Source organism: Oncorhynchus masou, chromosome 28 (genome assembly GCF_036934945.1).
Source record: "Oncorhynchus masou masou isolate Uvic2021 chromosome 28, UVic_Omas_1.1, whole genome shotgun sequence".
In the NCBI taxonomy this organism is placed as follows: Eukaryota; Metazoa; Chordata; class Actinopteri; order Salmoniformes; family Salmonidae; genus Oncorhynchus; species Oncorhynchus masou.
Genome location: NC_088239.1, coordinates 82,176,647 through 82,200,489, shown reverse-complemented (window position 1 = coordinate 82,200,489; position 23,843 = coordinate 82,176,647). Strand labels below are relative to the sequence as shown.

The following is a 23,843-nucleotide window of genomic DNA, read 5'->3' as shown; positions in this document are numbered from 1 at the left end:
GTCTACAAATTTGAGAGCAGTTACATTTCTCCAGCGCCGTCGTCTCAACTTTTAACAGAAACAGGGGGCGGAGAGAACTCTTTGTTATTGTTTCAACTACTGATCGCCCCTTTAAACTAAAGTATGTTCAAAATGGCAAATAAAATGTACAAATCAATATCAAAAGCACTATTCCATAGCTCAGTATCCTCATGTTTTATTGACCTAACTACAGTACATTGGCACACCTCAACAAACACTACTCACCATCATGTAAACCTACCATAATTTCCTACAACTGTACCAGTATGTCCAAGATACATCGTCTCATTTACACGATCCACTCCCCCCCAAAAAAAAACATCAATAAATTAGATATTTATACACAATTATTTTTGAAGTGATAGATATGATAAGTCATTGGATGGCAAACGACATGTGAGAATCGCTGGCTAATTGATATGATGAACAGCACTGCTCTCCCAACATCCAGACACCTGAGGAAAGGGACACTTTCTAAATGAGGGGGACTGAAGGAAAAATTCAAATAATCCTCATCCACATAGTTAACAAAAGAAAGGCCCATATATGATTTTTTTTTTTTTTTTAAACAGTAAATGTAATGGCTGTGGTCGTGTCTATGTGAGAACATTGAGGTATCGTAGACCCCACATTGGATGTGCGACCAAACACATTCTTGCTCCAAAGTCATTTTACATACACTCCACATCTCTCCTGTTAAGTAGCTGCAGTCCATTCGGGAAATTATTCACAGCCCTTGACTTGTTCCACCTTTTGTTACGTTACAGCCTTATTCTAAAATAGATTAAATAAAAAAAATAAAAAATCCTTATAAATCTACAAACAATACCCCCAGAAAGATCATCCTTGAGATGTTTCTACAACTTGATCGGAGTCCACCTGTGGTAAATTCTATTGATTGGACATTATTTGGAAAGGCACACACATGTCTATATAAAGGTCCCACAGTTGACAGTGCATGTCAGAGCAAAAACCAAGCCGTAGAGCTCCGAGGCAGGATTTTGTAGAGGCACAGATCTTGGGAAGGGTACCAAAAACATTCTGCAGCATTGAAGGTCCCAAAGAACACAGTGTCCTCCATCATTCTTAAACTGAAGAAGATTGGAAACACCAAGAATCTTCCAAGGGCTGGCCGCTCGGCCAAGCTGAGCGATCGGGGGTGAAGGGCCTTGCTCAGAGAGGTTACCAAGAACCCGATGATCATGCTGACAGAGTTCCAGAGTTCCTCTGTGGAGATGGGAGAACCTTCCAGAAGGACAACCATCTCTGCAGCACTCCACCAATCAGATCTTTATGGTAGTGACCAGACGGAAGCCACTCCTCAGGAAAAGGCACACGACAGCCCACTTGGAATTTGCCAAAAGGCACCCATAGGACTCTCAATCATGAGAAACAAGATTCTCTGGTCTGATGAAACCAAGATTGAACTCTTTGGCCTGAATGCCAAGCGTCACGTCTGGAGAAAACATGGCACCATCCCTACGGTGAAGCATGGTGGTGGCAGCATCACGCTGTGGATATGTTTTTCAGCGGCAGGGACTGGGAGACTACTCAGGATCGAGGGAAAGATGAACAGAGCAAAGTACAGAGCGATCCTTGATGAAAACCTGTTGCAGAGCACTCAGGACCCCACACTGGGGCAAAGGTTCACTTTCCAACAGGACAAAGACCCTAAGCACACAGCCAAGACAGAGCAGGAGTGGCTTTGGGACAAGATCTTGAATGTCCTTGAGTGACCCAGCCAGAGCCCGGACTTGAACCCGATCGAACATCTTTGGAGTGACCTGAAAATAGCTGTGCAGAGTTTGAGAGGATCTGCAGAGAATGGGAGAAACTCCCCAAATACAGGTGTGCCAAGCTTGTAGCGTCATACCCAAGAAGACTCAATGCTGTAATCGTTGCCAAAGATGTTTCAACAAAGTACTGAGTAAAAGGGTCTGAATACTTATGTAAATGTGATATTTACGTGTTTTATTTTTAATAAATTAGCAAAAACCTGTTTTTGCTTTGTCATTATGGGGTCTTGTGTGTAAATTGATAAGGGGAATAAAAAAAACAATTTAATACACTTTAGAATAAGGCTGAAGCGTAACATAATTAGGAAAAGGTCAAGGGGTCTGAATACTTTATAGCAGTCCAAACACCGCAGGACCTAAGGTTCTGATTCCACACAAGCAGATCCGACTAGACTACAAAGCTTTCCAGGATTCTGATCTTGGATCAGTTATATGTGATGCGTCGGTGGCTCAGGCCTCTGCTCAGATATATAATTCTAAATCCAGCTGAACTGATTGGAAGGTGGTCATCCAATCAGCACTGTCTTAATCTGATCCCGGGACAGGCACATCTGAGCAGCCTATTCAGTGAAACTGATATGGGATAGTGGTGGGGGGGGGAGGGGTTGGAAATATGGTTTGGTGGTGGTTTGGAAATAACATCTGAGATCAGCAGATCTGGGCGGCCTGCTCGTTGACGGCGCACCGGGCCTGATGGACCCTGGTGCAGGAGGCCGTGTGTCTGTTGAAGCTGTCCCGCCACATGAAGCGCTTGGCACACAGGCTGCATTCGTAGGGCTTGACGCCCGTGTGAATCTTCATGTGGCCCACCAGGTGGTGTTTCATCTTGAAACTTTTGCCACACACGGCGCAGCCGTACGGCCGCAAACCCAGGTGCATGCTCATGTGCCGGTCCCGCTGGCTCTTGTGAGTGAAGCTCTTGCCACACTGGCAGGGGTACAGCTTGTAGACCACTGAGGCGAAGCCCGAGTGGGAGGTCTCTTCCTGGAGGCCACCAGGGGTTCCTCCACCACCACTCTCCTCAACTCCGGTTGCCCCTTCTAGCAGGTCATCTTTTAGTCCAAGCGGTGTCCCGTCGGCCTTGTCGGTGGAGAAGCCCTCTATGGAGGTACCGTAGAAGTCCAGAGGATCCTCCTCCAGGCTCTCCTCCAGCCGAGCCACCGGTTTCTCATCAATGCCGTGGTCCATGGAGCTCCTGCCTGCTGAGGCCTGGGAGTGGGTAAGTTTCAGCTGCTCAGGGTCAGTGACCGCAGGGTCCCCGCTGAAGAGGGCCCCGTCACCCTTGCAATCTGCGCGCCTTTCTGACTTTACGTGGAGCCATTTCCTGTGGCCCATGATACTGGGTGGGACATAGGCAGGTCTGGAGTACTGGTAGTCCCCCTCGCCACCCTCTTCAACGTCCCCATCCTGGCTGGCGACCTCACTACCTGAGCCATCGTGGTCGACCGGTGGCGAGCAGCTTCCGCTGGGCTGGGTGCTGTTGTTCTCCAGAGTGGGAGGGGAGAAGCTGTTCTCCAGGAGCTGGTCCATCTCCATTTTGGCAAAGCCCTCAACTGCTCCTCCTCCTCCTCCACCATCCTCCAGGCCCATGGAACCGTCCCCAGGGCTGTGGTAGCTACTGTCCCCAGGGAAAGGCCTGTCCCTCAGCCCACCAGAAGACTTGTGCACTAATGTGCTAGCGCCGCTTCCTACCACCTCTAAGAGCTCAGTGCATTTGTCCACCACGTGCCACATCTGGAGGAAGCTAGCTGCCGTGAGGAAAGCTACCACCTCGCCGGCAGGTAGGTGCAGGGTGCCCGTGTAGCAAGAGAGGAGGAGACGTTCGAACACGCACGGGTGCATGACGTCAGGTAAAACGCAGCGGGCACTGTTTTTAAGGAGCACTTGGTCGCAGAAGTAGGGCGAACTGGCGGCCAAGATGGCCCGGTGAGCGCGGTACTGGTGTCCCTGGATGACTACGATGATGTCACAGAGCTGGCCCCTCTGCCGCTGCTGGTTGAGCTTCTGCAGCATGGTTCCAGAGAAGTTTGGGAAGTCCACGCGGAGCACATTCCCCTCAGACTCCATGGCAGCCAGGGGTCTAGATCTAGAATATGTAGAACATGAACAGGTCATTAATTGTGTTGATGTTAACTATGTGGGTTATAGATTTACACTGAGTATACCAAACATTAGGCCCAACTTCCTAATATTGAGTTGCACCCCCTTTTGCCCTCAGAACAGCCTAAATTCATCGGGGCATGGACTCTACAAGGTGTCGAAAGCGTTCCAAAGGGATGCTGGTCCATGTTGACTCCAGTGCATCCTACAGTTGTGTCAAGTTGTCTGGATGTCCTTTGGGTGGTGGACCATTCTTGATACACACAGGAAACTGTTGAGCGTTAAAAACAATGCAACGTTGCAGTTCTTGACGCAATGAGTGGAAACAGCCGAACCGATGTTATCAAAGCTGCACTGCAAGCCACAACTTCCTGTCAATACTCGCAAAGAACCTGTCCACGTTTTCTTCGCCGTGAGACTGTTGTTATTTTTTTCGCTAGATATACAGTGGGGCAAAAAAAGTATTTAGTCAGCCACCAATTGTGCAAGTTCTCCCACTTAAAAAGATGAGAGAGGCCTGTAATTTTCATCATAGGTACACTTCAACTATGACAGACAAAATGAGAAGAAAAAAACAGAAAATCACATTGTAGGATTTTTAATGAATTTATTTGCAAATGATGGTGGAAAATAAGTATTTGGTCAATAACAAAAGTTTATCTCAATACTTTGATATATACCTTTTGTTGGCAATGACAGAGGTGAAACGTTTTCTGTAAGTCTTCACAAGGTTTTCACACACTGGTATTTTGGCCCATTCCTCCATGCAGATCTCCTCTAGAGCAGTGATGTTTTTGGGTTGTTGCTGGGCAACACGGACTTTCAACTCCCTCCCTTCTTACGAAGCCACTCCTTCGTTGCCCGGGCGGTGTGTTTGGGATCATTGTCATGCTAAAAGACCCAGCCATGTTTCATCTTCAATGCCCTTGCTGATGGAAGGAGGTTTTCACTTAAAATCTCACGATACATGGCCCCATTCATTCTTTCCTTTACACACGGATCAGTCGTCCTGGTCCCTTTGCAGACAAACAGCCCCAAAGCATGATGTTTCCACCCCCATGCTTCACAGTAGGTATGGTGTTCTTTGGATGCAACTCAGCATTCTTTGTCCTCCAAACACGACGATTGAGTTTTTACCAAAAAGTTATATTTTGGTTTCATCTGACCATATAACATTCTCCCAATCTTCTTCTGGATCATCCAAATGCTCTCTAGCAAACTTCAGACGGGCCTGGACATGTACTGGCTTAAGCAGGGGGACACGTCTGGCACTGCAGGATTTGAGTCCCTGGCGGCGTAGTATGTTACTGATGGTAGGCTTTGTTACTTTGGTCCCAGCTCTCTGCAGGTCATTCACTAGGTCCCCCGTGTGGTTCTGGGATTTTTGCTCACCGTTCTTGTGATCATTTTGACCCCACGGGGTGAGATCTTGCGTGGAGCCCCAGATCGAGGGAGATTATCAGTGGTCTTGTATATCTTCCATTTCCTAATAATTGCTCCCACAGTTGATTTCTTCAAACCAAGCTGCTTACCTATTGCAGATTCAGTCTTCCCAGCCTGGTGCAGGTCTACAATTTTGTTTCTGGTGTCCTTTGACAGCTCTTTGGTCTTGGCCATAGTGGAGTTTGGAGTGTGACTGTTTGAGGTTGTGGACAGGTGTCTTTTATACTGATAACAAGTAGAGGACATAGGAGCCTCTTAAAGAAGAAGTTACAGGTCTGTGAGAGCCAGAAATCTTGCTTGTTTATAGGTGATCAAATACTTATTTTCCACCATAATTTGCAAATAAATTCATTAAAAATCCTACAATGTGATTTTCTGGATTTTTTCCCTAATTTTGTCTGTCTTAGTTGAAGTGTACCTATGATGAAAATTACAGGCCTCTCATCTTTTTAAGTGGGATAACTTGCACAATTGGTGGCTGACTAAATACTTTTTTGCCCCACTGTTTGTGATAACTTACCTGTTCCGGGCAAAACTTTCTTCGTTCTCGATTCAGTGAAAAAAAAGTATCTTAGAAATGTGAGGTGTCCAGTTGCAGGTGTTTCTACAAATGCCAGCGAAAACTCTGAAAGATATTAAATCCATGTTTTGTACCAAGTGAGAAATGCCTTTCAAATGTGTGTAGATCTTTGTTTTGGTAGCACTGTGTGGCCGCGTCACATAGGTAACAACTAGTTCCTGCAAAGATGTTGGGAAATGCAAGATGCCTGGCAGCTTAAATGGAGAGGGAACTCCTCACTTGGTGCAAAATGTGGATTTGAAATCTTTCTGAGTTTTCGTGGGTTTTTGTAGAACCACCTGCAATTGGACATGGACATTTCGAACATAGTTTTTTCCCCGAATCGAGAACAAAGGAAGTTTTGCCAAGAACAGGTTAGTTGAACAATCTATGGCATTGTTTTATATAAGGGCTTTCCTGTAATGACCATCATGGTAACACAGTAATCACATATCTGGTGTACAAACTGGTAGCTCCACCTTTGATAACATCGGATTGGCTGTTTCCACTCATGGAAAACTGATGATGCTAATATGCTAACTCCAGGCTGTTAGCCAGAAGTAGATAATGCATAATTGTGGATTCTGTCATCACGGGCCTTCAGACACAACTCAAGGTAAGGGTAATTTGATACAAATATAGATTTTGCATGAACTATCCTTTTAATTGTGTTGAAGTTAACTATGTGTGTTCTATTTCCTGTATTGTTTAAGATGAAGTTTTATTTGACACATTCACTTATACAGGGATAATGCTTAACTTGCAAGCCCTACCCAACAGTGCAGTATTCAGTAAAAACCCCACAATAAATAAGAGAGGAAGATATATACAGGATCAGCTATGTACAGGGCCATCTACATATAGGGTCAGCTATATACAGAATCAGTGTCACAGAGAGGAAGCTATATACATGGTAAGTGCCAGTACCACATGTACAATGTGCAGAGATACTGGAGTATTGAGGTAGATATGTACATGAACCCACATTTAAAAAAATACTACAGTACTTACTATAGAATTATATAGTATACTGTAGAATACTATACTGCAGATTGTAGTATCCCTTGATCATGTGTAGTACCTACTATATAATGTTGTAGTATACTGTACAATACTATAGTAAATACTATAATATTATCCTCAAAAAAGTACTTTAATAAATACTACAATAATGTTTGCAAAAACACTACACTTTTTTAAGTATATTAAATACTACTGTTTTAAATTTGCACCCTGCCTATTCCTTTCCCCCATATTACAATTTGTGCCACCCATAAGTTTAAAAACACAAGCTACAATCCAAGTATAGACAATATATTGTGTTCCCTACAGGTTATAGAAAAGAAAGACCACAGTCCTATCGATCTACAAGTTATAGAACATAATACTAGTAAACGTTCACTCCCACTTAGCTAGGAGATGCGATAAAAACACAACATCTATGATTAACTATCCATGCCAACTTATAAGAACGTAGCGACATATTCCATAATCATATTCATCAAAGGAGACCACACGGAGTAGCTTCAACTTGCTAAAGCTGGCCATTATCATTTACATACGTGGGGTGTGCACTCAATAATGGTACTCAATGATATAAGCTGTGACCAACAAAATACAATTGAAAACTCAATTAGGTAAAAACGTAGGTAAGCTATATAGCTTTTGATTTCAACATCGGCAAACTGTTATGTGCCCACCTATTTGCATACCGAATACTACGTGCAAGTGTCACATTTCCATTTTCCTTGTGATTCACCCGATCCTGAAAAAATCATGTTGCAGAAGCTGGCTAGCTAGGCTAGCCTATGGCGCTAACCAAGTAGCCATGCACTGAATACATCAAATCCTGACAATTAAGATGAATTTCTAAGTTTTCAAGAATGACTGGCCATACGTCAATATCTCGGTATTGTACGTGCATGAAACATAGAGTTGTCTCACCTTCGATTTCATTTCTATCTCTTGATTTAGAATACAACAGTCGCTTCTCTTCCGAGTTCCACTGGAAATCTTTCAGCCCACGTCATCACGTAACCAAGAATCGCATGGCGCATGATGAGCAATGTAAACAAACCCGCCCCCAGCCCGCCCTCACTGTCTGGGTTGCCAGATGACTTAGAATCATGGTTGGAGGAGGGCCTTCTAAAAATGTTGTAGGTTTATCGGACAGATTCTTACTTCTGTAGATTCTTACATAATGTTTGCATACAACAATGTCCCCACCCCCCCACCGCCTAAAGTTCAAATAATATGTCTTTTAAATGACATATTTGAGTTCATCTCATCCGAAAGAAAGCACATTTTTAAATACAACCCTGATGTGCAACGAAGTGAGACGATGAGCTGATATTTGGCGGGAAAAGACCGGAAAGGAAGAAGTTATTTGGCAGGACATTCTTGAAAAATTCCTATTGGAAACGTTGGGTGTATATGGTTCTAAATGAATGAAAGTACGAATCATATTACTCCTGCGCATATTTTTCCCTGTGGATATATTTGTATATCCTTGAGAACACAATGATACCTCTCTGCATTTTTTTTTTTTTTGGGGGGGGGGGGGGGGGTTATTTATGAAATGACGTGTGAACAACACTTGGTGGCAGTACAGGCTAACCTGAGAGGGCTTTCAGACGAGGGTTTCTCCAGTTTGAGACCTTTCCCAGGACAGCATAACCTTTGAACCTGAAATGTTTTCAAATAAAATTTTGAGCTGAGGTAAAATAACAAAAGAGGGGCTGTATACAGGGGGTACCGGTACAGAGTCAATGTGCGGGGGCACCGGATGGGTCGAGGTTATATGAGGTTATATGTACATGAAGGTAGAGTTATTAAAGCTAGTGAAAAGGTGAAGGATGATGAACGTTCATGTTTCTCTGGAGAACATTATTATCATGCATTGTAATATTGTTTGGAACACTTTACACCCCCATTCAGTCAACATTAGGTTAAATGTGAATTTTATTTTTAATCATGTATGCCTAGTATTGTCAGTTCAACTTTATGTCGTCCCCCCCCCCCCTTCTCTGCAAATCCTCTCAAGCTCAGTCAAGTTGGATGGGGAGCGTTGCTGCACAGCTATTTTCAGGTCTCTCCAGGGATGTTCAAGTCTGGGATCTGGCTGGGCCACTCAAGGACATTCGGATACTTGTCCGGAAGCCACTCCTGCGCTGTCTTGGTTGTGTACTTAGGGTCGTTGTCCTGTTGGAAGGTGAATCTTTGCCCCAGTCTGAGGTCCTGAGCACTCTGGAGCAGGTTTTCATCAAGGATCTCTCTGTACTTTGCTCTGTTCATCTTTCCCTCGATCTTAACAAGTCTCTCTGTCCCCGATGCTGAAAAAACATCCCCACAACATGATGCTGCCACCACCATGCTTCACAGTATTGATGGTGCCATGTTTCTTCCAGACGTGACTCTTGGCATTCTTGCCAAAAGTGTTCAATCTTGGTTTCATCAGACCAGATAATCTTGTTTGTGTTTGTGTCTGAGAGTCCTTGAGGTGCCTTTTGGCAAACTCCAAGCGGGCTGTCATGTGCCTTTTACTGAGGAATGGCTTCCGTCTGGCCTTTATGGTAGAAAGGCCTTTATAAAACCCTTTATGGTAGAGTGCTGCAGAGATGGTTGTCCTTCTGGAAGGTTCTCCCATCACCACAGAGGAACTCTGGAGCTCTGTCAGAGTGACCATCAGATTCTTGGTCACTTCCCTGAACAAGGCCCTTCTCCCCCAATTGCTCAGTTTGGCCGGGATGGCCAACTCTAGGAAGAGTCTTGCTGGTTCCCCACGTCTTCCATTTAATAATGACGGAGGACACTGTGTTCTTTGGGACCTTCAATGTTGCAGAAATGCTTTGGTACACTTCCCCAGATCTGTGCCTCGACACAATCCTGACTCGGATCTCTACGGACAATTTCTTCGACCTCTTGGCTTGGTTTTTGTCAACTGTGGGACCTTATATAGACAGGTGTGTGCCTTTCCAAATCATGTCGAATCAATAGAATTTACCACAGGTGGACTCCAATCAAGTTGTAGAAATATCTCAAGGATGATCAATGGAAACAGGATGCATCTGAGCTCAATTTCGAGTCTCATAGCAAAGGGTCTGAATACTTATGTAAATAAGTTCCTTTTTAAAATACTGCTTGAGCTGTCTGTATCGTTCCGACTGGTGGTCCTTTTTTGAAAGAAACTTAACATGCTTCTCTGCATCTCTACTAAAATCTGGGTAAAATATTAAAAGGAACGTGAGTCTTATCCAGTACATTTAGTTATTGCTTGCTTTTCCTAAAGTCTACCAACTTTGCAAACAGGCATGCCAGCCAAGATACAGGTAACTGACAAAATAATGGAAACACTTGAGTAAATGTGGAATACAAAGTACTGTATATTGAAAGCAGGCACTTCCACACAGGTGTGGTTCCTCAGTTAATTAAGCAATTTAAATCCCATCATGCTTAGGGTCATATATAAAAATGCTGGGCAGGCTATTATTTTTTTTTACCATGGCTATGCCCCCATAGGATGACAATGCCCCCATCCACAGGGCACGAGTGGTCACTGAAAGGTTTGATGAGCATGACACCGGTGTAAGCCATATGCCATGGCGGTCTCAGTCACCAGATCTCAATCCAATTGAACACTTATACGAGGTTCTAGAGCGGCGGGTGCGATAGTGTTTAACACCACCATCAACAAAAACACAAACATGATGGTATACCTCGTGGAAGAATGGTGTCTCACCCTTTCAATAGAGTTCCAGACACTTCTTGAATCTATACCTAGGTGCATTGAAGCTGTTCTGGTTCTTAGTGGCCCAACGCCCTATTGAGACACTTTATGTTGGTGTTTCCTTTATTTTGGCAGTTACATGTAGTTATTCTAAATTGATTGATAGCCTGAAATGGCTTCTTGGTAGCTATGAGGCTGGAAGAAAGGTTGACAATTTGGGCTAGCGAAAGACAACTTCATTAAATTGGTAAGTGGCAGTACTACAGTTAAAACGACAAGAACCATTTATTTTTTTGTATTTTTCTAAAAACAGGAAAGATCGGGTAGCACGTGCCTCTGTGCCCCCTACGGGCATGACACCTCTGCACGCACGCACACACACTCATACACGCACGCACGCACACACACACACACACACACACACACACACACACACACACACACACACACACACACACACACACACACACACACACACACACACACAGCCAACAAAACGGTGTATTTTTCGAAATGGCTTTTTTGACCTCGAGGGTTGATCTTGATATCGATGATGTTTTCAAAGTAGCCCGATCAAAGAGTCTCCTGTTGAAGTTGTAATCTGTCCTGAAGTGGGCCTTTGTTGGCCTGCGCCGGCCGGTCGCTTGACCAGACATTCTTTGGCCCTGCGTTGTGTGCCCCTCCTATGCAGGGCAGGTGCAGGGATCAGAGAGGGAAGGCCTGAGCTCCTCCAGCTGGGAATGGAGCCTTACTCCTAGTATATATGTCCCAAATGCACCCTATTTCCTATATAGTGCACTACATTTGACCAGGGCCCTGTTCTTATCTAAAGTTCTTACCTGAGTTATTTGCCTCATCACTTGTCTCTTGATATGGTGAAAAGCAATAGGTGTATGCATGGCAAAACCTGTAGTGTGGAAATGAGTTAAAAACCCAATAATATTATACACACCTGTAGTGTGGAAATGAGTTAAAAACCCAATAATATTATACACACCTGTAGTGTGGAAATGAGTTAAAAACCCAATAATATTATACACACCTGTAGTGTGGAAATGAGTTAAAATCCCAATAATATTTACAAAACCTGTAGTGTGGAAATGAGTTAAAAACCCAATAATATTATACACACCTGTAGTGTGAAAATGAGTTAAAAACACAATAATATTATACACACCTGTAGTGTGGAAATGAGTTAAAAACCCAATAATATTATACACACCTGTAGTGTGAAAATGAGTTAAAAACACAATAATATTATACACACCTGTAGTGTGGAAATGAGTTAAAAACACAATAATATTATACACACCTGTAGTGTGGAAATAAGTTAAAAACACAATAATATTATACACACCTGTAGTGTGGAAATAAGTTAAAAACACAATAATATTATACACACATGTAGTGTGTAAATGAGTTAAAAACACAATAATATTATACACACATGTAGTGTGTAAATGAGTTAAAAACCCAATAATATTATACACACCTGTAGTGTGGAAATGAGTTAAAAACACAATAATATTTACAAAACCTGTAGTGTGGAAATGAGTTAAAAACCCAATAATATTATACACACCTGTAGTGTGGAAATGAGTTAAAAACACAATAATATTTACAAAACCTGTAGTGTGGAAATGAGTTAAAAACCCAATAATATTATACACACATGTAGTGTGTAAATGAGTTAAAAATCCAATAATATTATACACACCTGTAGTGTGGAAATGAGTTAAAAACCCAATAATATTATACAAACCTGTAGTGTGAAAATGAGTTAAAAACCCAATAATATTATACACACCTGTAGTGTGGAAATGAGTTAAAAACCCAATAATATTTACAAAACCTGTAGTGTGGAAATTAGTTAAAAACTAAATAATATTTAGCTCAAGCACCTCAATAATAACAAAAAAATACAATTCTTTTGGAAATTTTCATCAACTTTTCACCAAATTTCATCCATAGAATGGTCCTGTGGAGGAAGGATTATTGACATATATTTGTATCTTAAAGAAGAAATCACCTATTTAAATACTTTGTCTGAAATGTACTGTGACCAAAAATAATTTTGGCCTGGATGTAAAATCAAAGCTATTTGTCTTTATCAATTTATTTCTACATTGAATTACTGTATGTTAGTAGGGAGATTAAATAGACATCCAATAGAAGTTTATTTTGTTTTGTCCATAGCTGTATCATCAAACTGCTGAAATTGAACCTTAGACATTTTTGAAAACATGCAGGATAGTTTCAATCCAGTTGACAGTTATCAGTCATTATCAGAGAAGTGTCTGGGATAGCAGGTGTGTTGCAGATCTGTAGGTAGCTCTGTTATCTGGATGGTGGGGAAAAAAGAATAGAAAAGAATATAGAATAAAAAAGAGTAGACATGCAAGCAAATATGATACTTAAATCTATCATTTGAGGGCAGTCCAGTGAAGGGGTGCGTGAACGACAGCTGTGTTTGAACAGCCTTCTTGCTGTAGCTGATGAAATATACATGGGCCTTTGTGAGAGGGTCCAAACGTTTATATTGCCTCTGCTATCTGGAGAAGGACTGATAGGACGAGCAGATAATTCCATCAAACGCACAAAAGCAATAAATCTGATTTAATTATTAGGCATACAATATTGGATTCATTGGGTGGAAAAGAGATCAGCTGAATGGAAGGTAGAAGGGGTAGATTACACGGTCTGAGGAAGTGTGTGTGTGTGTTGGGGGTTAATTTGCTTAGGGTCTGAACACAAGATAACAGGATTGTATATTGAAACAATTCACCTTCTCCGCTAAGACTGATCCTCACATCAACGAATCTTCTTAACATTTAAACTGACATTTTTACGAGTGCCATATTTGTTTAAATTCATCAAAAATGGTAAGTGAAGGTTTATAGCCCCTTTTTTATTCCAATATGAAATGAGTCGTTTAGGAGATAAGATATTCAGTTTAACTGGGGCTTGGTAAATAAACAAAGAAGAAACTGATTGAACACAATGGCGGGTGATTGCCACCTCTGCATGTTCAGTTTGGAATGTCCATTTTGGATCTGTCAGCCGCGGTTCCGCTGAGGTTGAAGCGTCCGTACAGAGAGCCAGCGAAGCGTGGCGCGGCAATGCTTCGGCACGACATAAACCAGAGCCTAGCGTGCGGTGGATCAGGGACGACTCACGCCATCCAGGTCATCCCTGGCCCACCACACTCTGAAACATTGCAGAGACGAGAGATGTTAGGCAACAGAGGTATAAGAAGAAGAAAAAGTCATACTGTATAAAAGTTGTGTTTATACCTTGTGATCCCAACTCACTATTTAAAATGTCGAATTTATCTTACACACTACAGTATAAGCCATAAAAATTCAGATTATTGCATAGAATTCATAGAATTCTATTTTATTAATGATGTACATTTTCCTGCCATACCCTTTTCTGGGTCTCTATTGCCTTTATTTAGTCCGTTGATTTTCTTGGTTTACTTTTCCTTAGTTTGCCATGGATTGAGAGAATTCAGCACCATGCCTTACCCAAGGACCAGTGGTATGTGGCGTCTTGCCAGCCGACACAGGGTTTTTTACAATCAAAAAGCCTTTTACTCCACAATGCAACAAAGATAAACATATAGTGCCTTCATCGCTGCAGTCCAGGCTTTAGCTTCTCAACACTTGTGCCAAATAGATAGTCAGGCCAAGTATCTTTTGTTTAGATAAACCATGTGATATGTGATGGGGGGGGGGGGGAAGTGATAGATGCAAACATTGAAAATACCAGTAGCTGCAAACAATGGATTTTGGAACAGCAAATTATGTCTGGGTGTGAAGTGCCTCGCCTCAATAGAGACAGATACACTGAAGGGAATTTTATCCCTGACAGTCCCAAATCTGTGAAATTATTGTGTGGGGTGTTAGCATTGGTTGAAGCATAATGTTAAATTCAAATCTCCCTACCATCATATCTAAACCAATAGGACACCAATCTCAATTAAATTAGCAAATCAAGTTGATTGGAGGTACACAACCCACTCCCCGTCTCTGTCTTGGCTGTTACCAAGAACCACATACCGGATTTAAAAAAAGGGTCATGAGTAATTTAGTTTTCAGAGTATTTTCTGCGCCTACCTAGCTCAAATTCAAGATGACGGATTAAAACGAGACCATAACGTCCATAAAGTGACCATTGGATTGAAACATTTCGGATTGACTAAAGTACGTAGTTGGAACAGCCTTTATTAAATGTGTAATTTATCGCTCTTATGTGCTCATTTCTGTCTGTTAAGAGCAAACGATGTGCTATCTTTTTGCAGCATTTCTGACAATGCTAACATATTTTCAGCCGAATCTCAGAGTTCTAAAACCGGGACAAGCAACTTGGTTGCTGCGCAACAGCAGCAGCTAGCTAGCTAGTAGCAGGCTAGCAGTTGTAGCTAGCTAGCTAACACCAGTCAGATGAGAAGCAAGCTCGAAGCAAAGGAAGCAAAGGTTTTTCATATGGCTGAAGTTATCTGTGTAAACTAAATCAGAGGACAAATAAGCTAGTGAATGTCCTTGACTGCTATAATAGTCAGTTAGCTAGCCAACTACTATAGCCTTTTTCTCCAAGCTGTTCACCACAACTCAATGTTGACAATTTATCCTAGATAGCAAAGTCACATTCTTCCTTAAAGCATAGCTAGCTAAGTAAAGTTCATAGTCAACACCAAACTTTGGGAAACTGCCACGCTACTAACTTATAATACATGCAAAAGGCATTGCTCATCTATCTAGCTACTCCGGCATGATACAGTCAAACTGGCTATAGCTATATAGCTATCACATCATAATCAAATTGTATTTGTCACATGCACCAAATACAACAGGTAGACCTTACAGTGCAATGCTTACTTACAAGCCCTTAACCAACAATGCAGTTTTAAGAAAAATACAAACAAATAAATAAATAAAAGTAACAAATAATAAAAAAGCAGCAGTAAAATAACAATAGCGGGGCTATATACAAGGTGGTACCGGTTGTCAAGGTAATTGAGCTAATCCAGTTTAAGTCAGAAGTTTACATACACTTAGGTTGGAGTCATTAAAACTCGTTTTTCAACCACTCCACACATTTCTTGTTAACAAACTATAGTTTTGGCAAGTCGGTTAGGACATCTACTTTGTGCATGACACAAGTCATTTTTCCAACAATTGTTTACAGACAGATTATTTCACTTATAATTCACTGTATCACAATTCCAGTGGGTCAGAAGTGTACATACACTAAGTTGACTGTGCCTTTAAACAGCTTGGAAAATTCCAGAAAATGATGTCATGGCTTTAAAAGCTTCTGATAGGCTAATTGACATCATTTGAGTCAATTGGAGGTGTACCTGTTTGAAGTTTGAAGGCCTACATTCAAACTCAGTGCCTCTTTGCTTGACATCATAGGAAAATCAAAAGAAATCAGCCAGGACTTCAGATTTTTTTAGATCTCAACAAGTCTGATTCATCCTTGGGAGCAATTTCCAAATGCCTGAAGGTACCACGTTCATCTGTACAAACAATAGTCTGCAAGTATAAACACCATGGGACCATGCAGCTGTCATACCACTCAGGAAGGAGACGCGTTCTGTCTCCTAGAGATTAACTTACTTTGGTGCAAATCAATCCCAAAACAACAGAAAAGGACCTTGTGAAGATGCTGGAGGAAACAGGTACAAAAGTATCTATATCCACAGTAAAACACGTTCTATATTAACATAACCTGAAAGGCTGCTCCAAAACTGCCATAGAAAAGCCAGACCACGGTTTGCAACTGCACATGAGGACAAAGATCATACTTTTTGGAGAACTGTCCTCTGGTCTGATGAAGCAAAAATATAACTTTTTGGCCATAATGACCATCATTATGTTTGGAGGAAAGCCAAAGAACACCATCTCAACCGTGAAGCACGGGGGTGGCAGCATCATGTTGTTGGGGTGCCTTGCTGCAGGAGGGACTGGTGCACTTCACAGAATAGATGGCATCATGAGGGAGGAAAATTATGTGGATATATTGAAGCAACATCTCAAGACATCACTGAGGAAGTTAAAACTTGGTCGCAAATGGGTCTTCCAAATGAACAATGACCCCAAGTATACTCCAAAGGTGTGGGAAAATGGCTTAAGGACAACAAAGTCAAGGTATTAGAGTGGCCATCACAAAGCCCTGACCTAAATCCTATAGAAAATTTGTGGGCAGAACTTTTTGGAAAAGTTGTATAATTTTGTATAATCAGCTTCCGGTTTAAAAACAATGGAAAACTAAAATCAATCGAGAGGTAGGCATTGGTCTGAAGCCAAAAAAGAAAACCTCACATGAACGCCACAATGCCTACTCCCCCCATGCTCTACCAAGGTTTTCCTGCACACATCTTTGACCTGCTACAATAGCTACAGTATGTTGGTCTATTGTACATCAAACAATGTGTATGCAGGTTGCTTAGGATTCAAACCTTCTCATTTATCATATATACACTGAGTGTACAAAACACATCTATGACATCGACTGACCAGGTGAAAGCTATCATCCCTTATTGACTTCGCCTGTTAAATCTACTTCAATCAGTATAGATGAAAGGTTTGAGTGTGTCAAGAACTGCAACACTGCTGGGTTTTTAACACTCAACAGTTTCCTGTGTGTATCAACAATGATCCACGACCCAAAGGACATCCAGCCAACTTGAACACAACTGTGGGAAGCATTGGAGGCAACATGGGCCAGCGTCCCTGTGGAACGCTTTTGACACCTTGTAGTCCCATACCTCGGTGAATTGAGACTGTTCTGAGGGCAAAAGGGTGCACTCAATATTAGGATGGCGTACTTTATGATTTCTTCAGTGTATATTATTGTATTTTTAGATATAGGCCTATTGTAAATGTGTATTCTTGTAGCGTCACCATGTTTATTGCTAAAATAAATACAAATACACACACTTTAAGCTACATATTTCATTTGACAGAGGTAATGAACTGCCCGTTGATCCGCACAGGATATTGATAAAACAGGACCGTGTTTGCAAAACAAGTGTTTCTGAACTTATGTCAATATTGTACTGGTAAGCTAACGGTTCCAGAAATCAGGAATACAGACAGGCTCTATAGGTCTCTATATCTGAGTGACTGTGATCAATACACCATCACATGTTACTGTACGTTGGGCACCTACTGACTAAAAAAAAAAATGTTAGGAATGACATTTTCTATCAGTGATGTGTATTGCTAAAATAAAGATTTAAGGAAATACAGGCAGGTACCACATTACAACAAGACAAAACAGCTTAAGCTGATCTGCTGGTGCCAAGTCAATGACAATATGCTGGTGCCAAGTCAATGACAATCTGCTGGTGCCAAGTCTTAGATCAATGATATGATACATGATCCATAAATTATACCAAACCAGTGACATTTTTACTTCCCTGTTGGCACATAAAGCAAAGCAACAGGTGGATCTAGACTTCAAGATGAAGATAAATTCAAGGTCAGAATGTTCTTGATTTGATTTGCGATACATAAAATACTCTGTACTGTATTCATTCTTTGTAAAATAATAATAATAAAATGAGCAGATGAATGATTACTAAATCTCCCACTTCTGTAATGACTAAATCTCCAGCTTTTCCAAAGATATCATCACAATTTCTTGCCAGATAAACCCAATTGCAGGGGCAATGGCCAAGGCTTGAGAGGGCTTGACTGACATCTGGCACACCATAAAGAGAGAGGGATACCTCAGGGCTCAGTGCTCGGCCCCCTTTGGAATGCCCTACCCAGCTGAGGGGAGATCAAAACAGAGTCTGGGACGAGAGGTTTTTCCACCTGTGCCTTTGTCATCGGTAAGTCTGTCATCCCTGCAAATATTGGTTAGCAGTAATGGCGGCCAGAGATTAGGCCCACTTCCCGAGCTATTAACCACATTTCTTGTCCTCTCTACCGAGGCCTGTTGAACAAAGAGCCAATTCATGGGATCCCAAGTCTCGTAACGATGGCCCTCGCATCCACCTGAACCGAGGATAATGCAGCCGTTCCATTACACTGCTCCGGGCCAGAGAAGGAGCTGAAGAATGAAGGCCAAAGGCCACCATGTTCAGGCATTTATCCAAAATGAGGGGGCTTTGAGTGACTAGACCCGCTTAGACAAGCACAGTCAAACGAGGAGAGGATTACTGAAAACTGGACTATTTTGTCACTCATCAGCAGATTTACGAGAGCCACCATTCTTATCACCCTGCCTCGACATCATAGATGGATGAGTACATTTAGTTTATTGAGCTTTTCTCTTCTGGTTCTCTCTCATAGTTAAAAAAAACCCCAAAAACAACTCAATTAGCGGTTTCAGACCGATATTCAGTATGATCTCTCCAACGACTGAACATCAAATAGCGTTTTTTTAAATATTTTTTTATCATAATGGCAAAGCCAGAGATGTCATGTCAGAGGACAACATGTTATATTAATTGTATTTGCGTTCTGTATGAAATGTGATTAAAAAACTCCTCACACAACTTGACCAAATTAACTCCCATAATGCATGTCAGGCACATGCACAGAGGGTTGTACCTGTGCCCGAGCACCTGCCCCTTGCCCTCCCTTTCGCCAAGTGCCCTTTTGGGTGATGGTATAACGAAGCAATACGATACGAGGGGTTGTGGTATTTTGCCAATACACCCTGCCTAAGGACTGTTCTTAGGCAAGATGTAACTCGGAGTACCAGGACTCAGTCCTTAGCCGTGGTATATTGGCTCTATATCACAAACCCCAGATGTGCCTTATTGCTATTATAAACTGATTACCAACTTAATTAGAGCAGTAAAAATAAATGTTTTGTCATACCCGTGGTATACGGTCTGATATATCACAGCTGTCAGCCAATCATTCAGGGCTCTAAAGACCCAGTTTATAATTCTTATCATTTTTATACAGTTTTTGTTGGTGTTCTGAACCCACTGCTCCCAAGTCATTGTGACGTCATCAAGTTTTTGTTCTTTTAGTCTGCCTTGTGCGGAGGTTGCGTACACCCAAATATCCAAACATCCATGGCTTGAAATGTCATCACTCGTCTGGTGTGTGAAGCAAGCGTCATAGTTTAAACATTAACAGTACTGCCTAACATAACGTTTGATTGACACTCGATAATACTTGAGCTGTTTTTTTCTTTGCTCAGAAAACTTGGGGTGGGAGGGGCCAATTAAATCACTGAGGCTGCCAGACTTGGGCTCCAGGAACGAGGAAGGGGAGACAAAGAAGTGCACAATGGCCATGGCAGGTGCCACCGTTTTAAGAGCATGTTCAAATGTACAGTCAAACGTTTAGACACACCTACTCATTCGAGGGTTTTTCTTTATTTTTACTATTATAAACATTTTGGAATAATAGCGAAGACATCAAAACTATGAAATAACACATATGGAATCATGTAGCAACCAAAATAGTGTTAATATTTTATATTTGAGATTCTTCAAAGTAGCCGCCCTTTGCCTTGTGGACAGCTTTGCACACTCTTGTTTTTTCATAGTTTTGATGTCTTCACTATTATTCTACAACGATGATCCAATGGTATGTATTGTAGCTATTGAAATGTGTTGATCGTTTATATTCATTCTACGTACAATGCAACCACTATAACAACAAACTACAGTATGATATGTGGCATGTTTACTGTGTATTATTTTATTTTTCAGAATATTTTGAATGGAATTCTTGACAATTACCAAGACAGTAGGAAACGCGTGACAGGGAGACAGGGCGGCGAACCGGGAGTAAATCACACCGCGGGTACATTACACAGTAGATAAATCACACCATGGGTAAATCATACCATGGGTAAATCATACCATGGGTAAATCATACCTTGGGTAAATCACACCATGGGTAAATCATACCTTGGGTAAATCACACCATGGGTAAATCATACCTTGGGTAAATCATACCTTGGGTAAATCACACCATGGGTAAATCACACCATGGGTAAATCACACCATGGGTAAATCATACCATGGGTAAATCATACCATGGGTAAATCATACCTTGGGTAAATCACACCATGGGTAAATCATACCTTGGGTAAATCACACCATGGGTAAATCATACCATGGGTAAATCATACCTTGGGTAAATCATACCATGGGTAAATCATACCATGGGTAAATCATACCATGGGTAAATCATACCATGGGTAAATCATACCATGGGTAAATCACACCATGGGTAAATCATACCATGGGTAAATTACACCATGGGTAAATCATACCTTGGGTAAATCATACCATGGGTAAATCATACCATGGGTAAATCATACCATGGGTAAATCATACCTTGGGTAAATCGCATATAAAACCTGTTATGACCTCTGTCACTATCTAAACTCAGCAAAACAAGAAACGTTTTCTCACTGTCAACTGCGTTTATTTTCAGCAAACTTAACATGTGTATATATTTGTATGAACATAACAAGATTTAACAACTGAAACCAAAACTGAACAGGTTCCACAGACATGTGACTAACAGAAATGGAATAATGTGTCTCTGATCAAAGGGGTGGTTGGTCAAAATCAAAAGTAACAGTCAGTATCTGGTGTGGCCACCAGCTGCATTAAGTACTGCAGTGCATTTCCTCCTCATGGACTGCACCAGATTTGCCAGTTCTTGCTGTGAGATGTTACTCCACTCTTCCACCAAGGCACCTGCAAGTTCCCAGACATTTCTGGAGGGAATGGCCCTAGCCCTCACCCTCCGATCTAACAGGTCCCAGACGTGCTCAATGGGATTGAGATCCAGGCTCTTCGCTGGCCATGGCACAACACTGACATTCCTGTCTTGCAGGAACTCAGACACAGAATGAGCAGTATGGCTTGTAGCATTGTCATGCTGGAGGGTCATGTCAGGATGAGCCTGCAGGATGGGTACCACATGAGGGAGGAGGATGTCTTCCCTGTAACACACAGCATTGAGATTGCCTGCAATGACAACAAGCTCAGTCCGATGATGCTGTGACACACCGCCCCAGACCAAGACGGATCCTCCACCTTCAAATCGGTTCCGCTCCAGAGCACAGGCCTCGGTGTAACGCTCATTCCTTCGCGGATAAAAGCGAATCCGACCATCACCACTGGTGAGACAAAACTGAGACTCGTCAGTAAAGAGCACTTTTTGCCAGTTCAGTCTGGTCCAGCGACGGTCGGATTGTGCCCATAGGCGACATTGTTGCCGGTGATGTCTGGTGAGGACCTGCCCTACAACAGGCCTACAAGCCCTCAGTCCAGCCTCTCTCAGCCTATTGCGGACAGTCTGAGCACTGATGGAGGGATTGTGCGTTCCTGGTGTAACTCTGGCAGTTGTTGTTGCCATCCTGAACCTGTCCCGCAGGTGTGATGTACTGATCCTGTGCAGGTGTTGTTACACGTGGTCTGCCACTGCGAGGACGATTAGCTGTCCGTCCTGTCTCCCTGTAGAGCTGTCTTAGGCGTCTCACAGTACATACATTGCCATTTATTTCCCTGGCCACATCTACAGTCCTCATGCCTCCTTGCAGCATGCCTAAGGCACGATCACGCAGATGAGCAGAGACCCTGGGGATCTTTCTTTTGGTGTTTTTCAGAGTCAGTGGAAAGGCCTCTAGTGTACTAAGTTTTCATAACTGTGACCTTAATTGCCTACCGTCTGTAAGCTGTTAGTGTCTTAACGACCGTTCCACGGGTACATGTTCATTAATTGTTTATGGTTCATTGAACAAGCATGGGAAGCAGTGTTTAAACCCTTATTTGGATTTTTACGAATTATCTTTGAAAGACAGGGTCCTGAAAAAGGGACCTTTTTTCCAGAGTTTATATTCTAATGTTTGAGAGTGAACAGGTCCAGCTACCAGGGATGGAAGTTCTTCCTGACAGCCCATCCCCTGGATCCGAGGACAGACCTCATCTCAGCAGTGTTGGAATAGTATGCACACAGTGCGGTGTTATACCTTGGCAGCTCACAGTAGCTGTCCTTTATCAAATGCATTACATGGCTACAGTATGTATGTTGGCTGTATTCATTTAATCACTGGTAACTGTTTTGGACCTCTTTGTCACTGTTTGTCATCATCAGGGCCAGCTAGACAGTGGCCAGGTCTTGATGTCAGGCATCAAAGCTCTTCCTGACATCCCATCTCCTGCATCCGAGGAGAGACCCTCTCAACTGAACAATGATCAAATGGTATGAATGAAATAACATCCTAAATCATGAACTATCCATTTGGCTGTAATATGAACCTAGATTGGGCTGATATTACCAGATTACCTCCCAGATGACCTCCCAGGAACGAGTTGGTGCAGATGACCTCCCAGGAACGTGTTGGTGCAGATTACCTCCCAGGAACGTGTTGGTGCAGATTACCTCCCAGGAACGTGTTGGTGCAGATTACCTCCCAGGAACATGTTGGTACAGATTTCCTCCTAGGAACGTGTTGGTGCAGATTACCTCCTAGGAACGTGTTGGTACAGATTTCCTCCTAGGAACGTGTTGGTGCAGATTACCTCCTAGGAACGTGTTGGTCCAGATGACCTCCCAGGAACCTGTTGGTGCAGATGACCTCCCAGGAACGTGTTTCTCCAGATGACCTCCCAGGAAGGTGTTGGTGCAGATTACCTCCCAGGAACGTGTTGGTGCAGATTACCTCCCAGGAACCTGTTGGTGCAGATGACCTCAGGAACATGTTGGTGCAGGAACCTCCCAGGAACGTGTTGGTGCAGACCTCCCAGGAACGTGTTGGTGCAGATCCCAGGAACCTGTTGGTGCAGATGACCTCCCAGGAACCTCCCCGTGTTGGTGCAGATGACCTCCCAGGAACGTGTTGGTGCAGATGACCTCCCAGGAACGTGTTGGTGCAGATGACCTCCCAGGAACGTGTTGGTCCAGATGACCTCCCAGGAACGTGTTGGTGCAGATGACCTCCCAGGAACGTGTTGGTCCAGATGACCTCCCAGGAACGTGTTTGTCCAGATGACCTCCCAGGAACGTGTTGGTGCAGATGACCTCCCAGGAACGTGTTGGTGCAGATTACCTCCCAGGAACGTGTTGGTCCAGATGACCTCCCAGGAACGTGTTGGTGCAGATGACCTCCCAGGAACGTGTTGGTGCAGATGACCTCCCAGGAACGTGTTGGTGCAGATTACCTCCCAGGAACGTGTTGGTGCAGATGACCTCCCAGG

General features: G+C 42.7%; 1 protein-coding gene across 1 annotated transcript; it reads right to left on the bottom strand.

The window, feature by feature from the left end:
- Positions 1 to 325: 325 nt before the first annotated feature.
- Positions 326 to 7,944, bottom strand: LOC135518402 (zinc finger and BTB domain-containing protein 43-like). Its single transcript, XM_064943570.1, has 2 exons — positions 7,864 to 7,944; positions 326 to 3,903 (listed from the first exon to the last, which is right to left on the bottom strand). Exon 2 carries the CDS (start codon positions 3,882 to 3,884, stop codon positions 2,466 to 2,468), a length of 1,419 nt encoding a protein of 472 aa, XP_064799642.1. The 5' UTR covers positions 3,885 to 3,903; positions 7,864 to 7,944; the 3' UTR covers positions 326 to 2,465.
- Between the last annotated feature and the right edge of the window lie 15,899 nt (positions 7,945 to 23,843).

Coding starts and splice junctions, on each gene's coding strand:
- LOC135518402 (XM_064943570.1), bottom strand. CDS start 3,884: ATGGAGTCTGAGGGGAATGTGCTCCGCGTGGACTTCCCAAACTTCTCT.